The sequence below is a fragment of the Dipodomys spectabilis genome, unplaced genomic scaffold (genome assembly GCF_019054845.1).
Source record: "Dipodomys spectabilis isolate Male_0828 unplaced genomic scaffold, ASM1905484v1 ptg000294l, whole genome shotgun sequence".
NCBI lineage: Eukaryota > Metazoa > Chordata > Mammalia > Rodentia > Heteromyidae > Dipodomys > Dipodomys spectabilis.
Window position 1 is genome coordinate 2059994 of NW_024870971.1, and position 1805 is coordinate 2061798.

The 1805-nt window shown below is 36.0% G+C and overlaps 1 protein-coding gene across 1 annotated transcript; it reads right to left on the reverse strand.

Annotated features, from left to right (window-relative positions):
• Nucleotides 1–539: 539 nt before the first annotated feature.
• Nucleotides 540–1496, reverse strand: LOC122126949 (olfactory receptor 4F4-like). The gene has a single exon (XM_042701496.1). It carries the CDS (start codon nucleotides 1491–1493, stop codon nucleotides 540–542), a length of 954 nt encoding a protein of 317 aa, XP_042557430.1. The 5' UTR covers nucleotides 1494–1496.
• Between the last annotated feature and the right edge of the window lie 309 nt (nucleotides 1497–1805).

A 1805-nucleotide genomic window follows, 5' to 3' on the forward strand; every position in this document is an offset into this window, starting at 1 on the left:
TCAAAATATTTTACAACTATCTGTTACTTCTAACTGGTCATAAGGTTTTACACGTCACACACATCTGTCAAGTTTTGCCTATGTTACATTCTCAATATAAGTTACTTGTATCCAGTGAGATTGTTTGCAATGAAATAGACTACTAAATATAGTCACTGAAGATTTCTTTTTAAGTATAACTTTTTTGTTGCCAAATTAATGATCTCCTAGCAAGGTTGATTTAGTTATTCCTCATATACTTTAACAATTTTTTTTCAATACTTTTGTTTTTTTTTTTGCTTTTCTCTAATTCAATTAGTAGCTAAGTAATTCTGGTTAAGAAAAAAAGTACTGAGTGAATATTTTGAGAAAATGAAATAAAAAATTTGTGTGAAATTGTCATTTTCTGAAATGAGATTAGAATAAAAATACCTTAGCATTATTAAAATTCAATCCATTGGAGTAGATATTAACCTCTACTAAAATAAATTTAAATCTTATTTTTACATAGTTTAAGATATTAGAAGACTGATAAATTATTCCCTGGTAATGAGGTATCATTAAGTTTCTAGGCATTGAGTTTTCCCCTTGGAATTCACATGGTAGCTCCTGAGTCTTTCCAGGGCACTTTTAATCTCTTTATTTCTCAATGTGTAAATCCCTGGATTTAGAAGAGGTGTAAAAACAGAGTAAAACACAGCAAGAAATTTGTCCATCGAGGTGATGCTGAGTGGCCATACATAGAGGAAGATACAGGGTCCAAAGAAGAGAACCACCACTGTGATGTGTGCACTGCATGTAGAGAGGGCCTTGGATGCACTCCTTTTTGAGCTTTTGGAGACAGTGAGAAGAATATGTGTGTAGGAGGTTAGCAACAGAAAAAAAGGAATGACAGCTACAACTCCACAGTTGACATTCATGAAAATTTCCAAATTATGGAGATCCATGCAGGCTAGCTTAACTACCAGTGGTCTGTCACAAAAAAAGCTGTCTATTTCTCTGGGGCCACAGAAGGGCAGTGGTACAATAAAAACAAGTTGACTCATGGCATGCACAATACCAATTACCCAGGCAGTCACCACTAGCCCAATGCATCTTCGCAGGCTCATAATAGTAAAATAATGAAGAGGTTTGCAGATGGCCACATAGCGGTCATAGGCCATCACCACCAGAAGTACCATCTCAAGTGCTGCAATGAATTGGGAAAAGAAGATTTGTGACATGCAGCCTACAAAGGAAATTGTCTTCTTCTTCCTGAAAATGTCTGCAATCATTTTGGGAGTGGTGTTTGTAGAAAGCCACATATCAACAAAGGACAGGTTGGCCAACAAGAAGTACATGGGAGTGTGGAGATGTGAATCAGTGATGATTAAGGAAATAATTACAATATTACCAGGAACAATGATCAGGTAAAGAGTAAAAAATATTATGAAGAGCAAAACCTGAAGATTGTCTGAGTGTCCAAGTCCCAGAAGCACAAATTCAGACACCATAGAGTGATTTCCAGCATCCATTTTGTGCACTCTCTGGTTTCTGAAATAATATAGGTATGACAGTTATTGGGATGAAAAGAGGTTGAATTTTAGAATTTGTTATTTATATCAAAATTTACATCAAAGAGTTTAAAGTGTAATCCTGAGAAAAACTGTCGGTGTACATGCTAGTATATGACTCAAAGAAATTAATTCCCCAAGACTGGCTTTCAGGAGAAGAGCTTGTGATGGGACAGCTCTGCACATAATTTATTGAGAGAGTTCTGTCAGAAGAAGGAATTATGGGAGGGTGGGAATGCATGGAGCAAGGCTATGGAGTTATTATGGTGTCAT

Coding starts and splice junctions, on each gene's coding strand:
- LOC122126949 (XM_042701496.1), bottom strand. CDS start 1,493: ATGGATGCTGGAAATCACTCTATGGTGTCTGAATTTGTGCTTCTGGGA.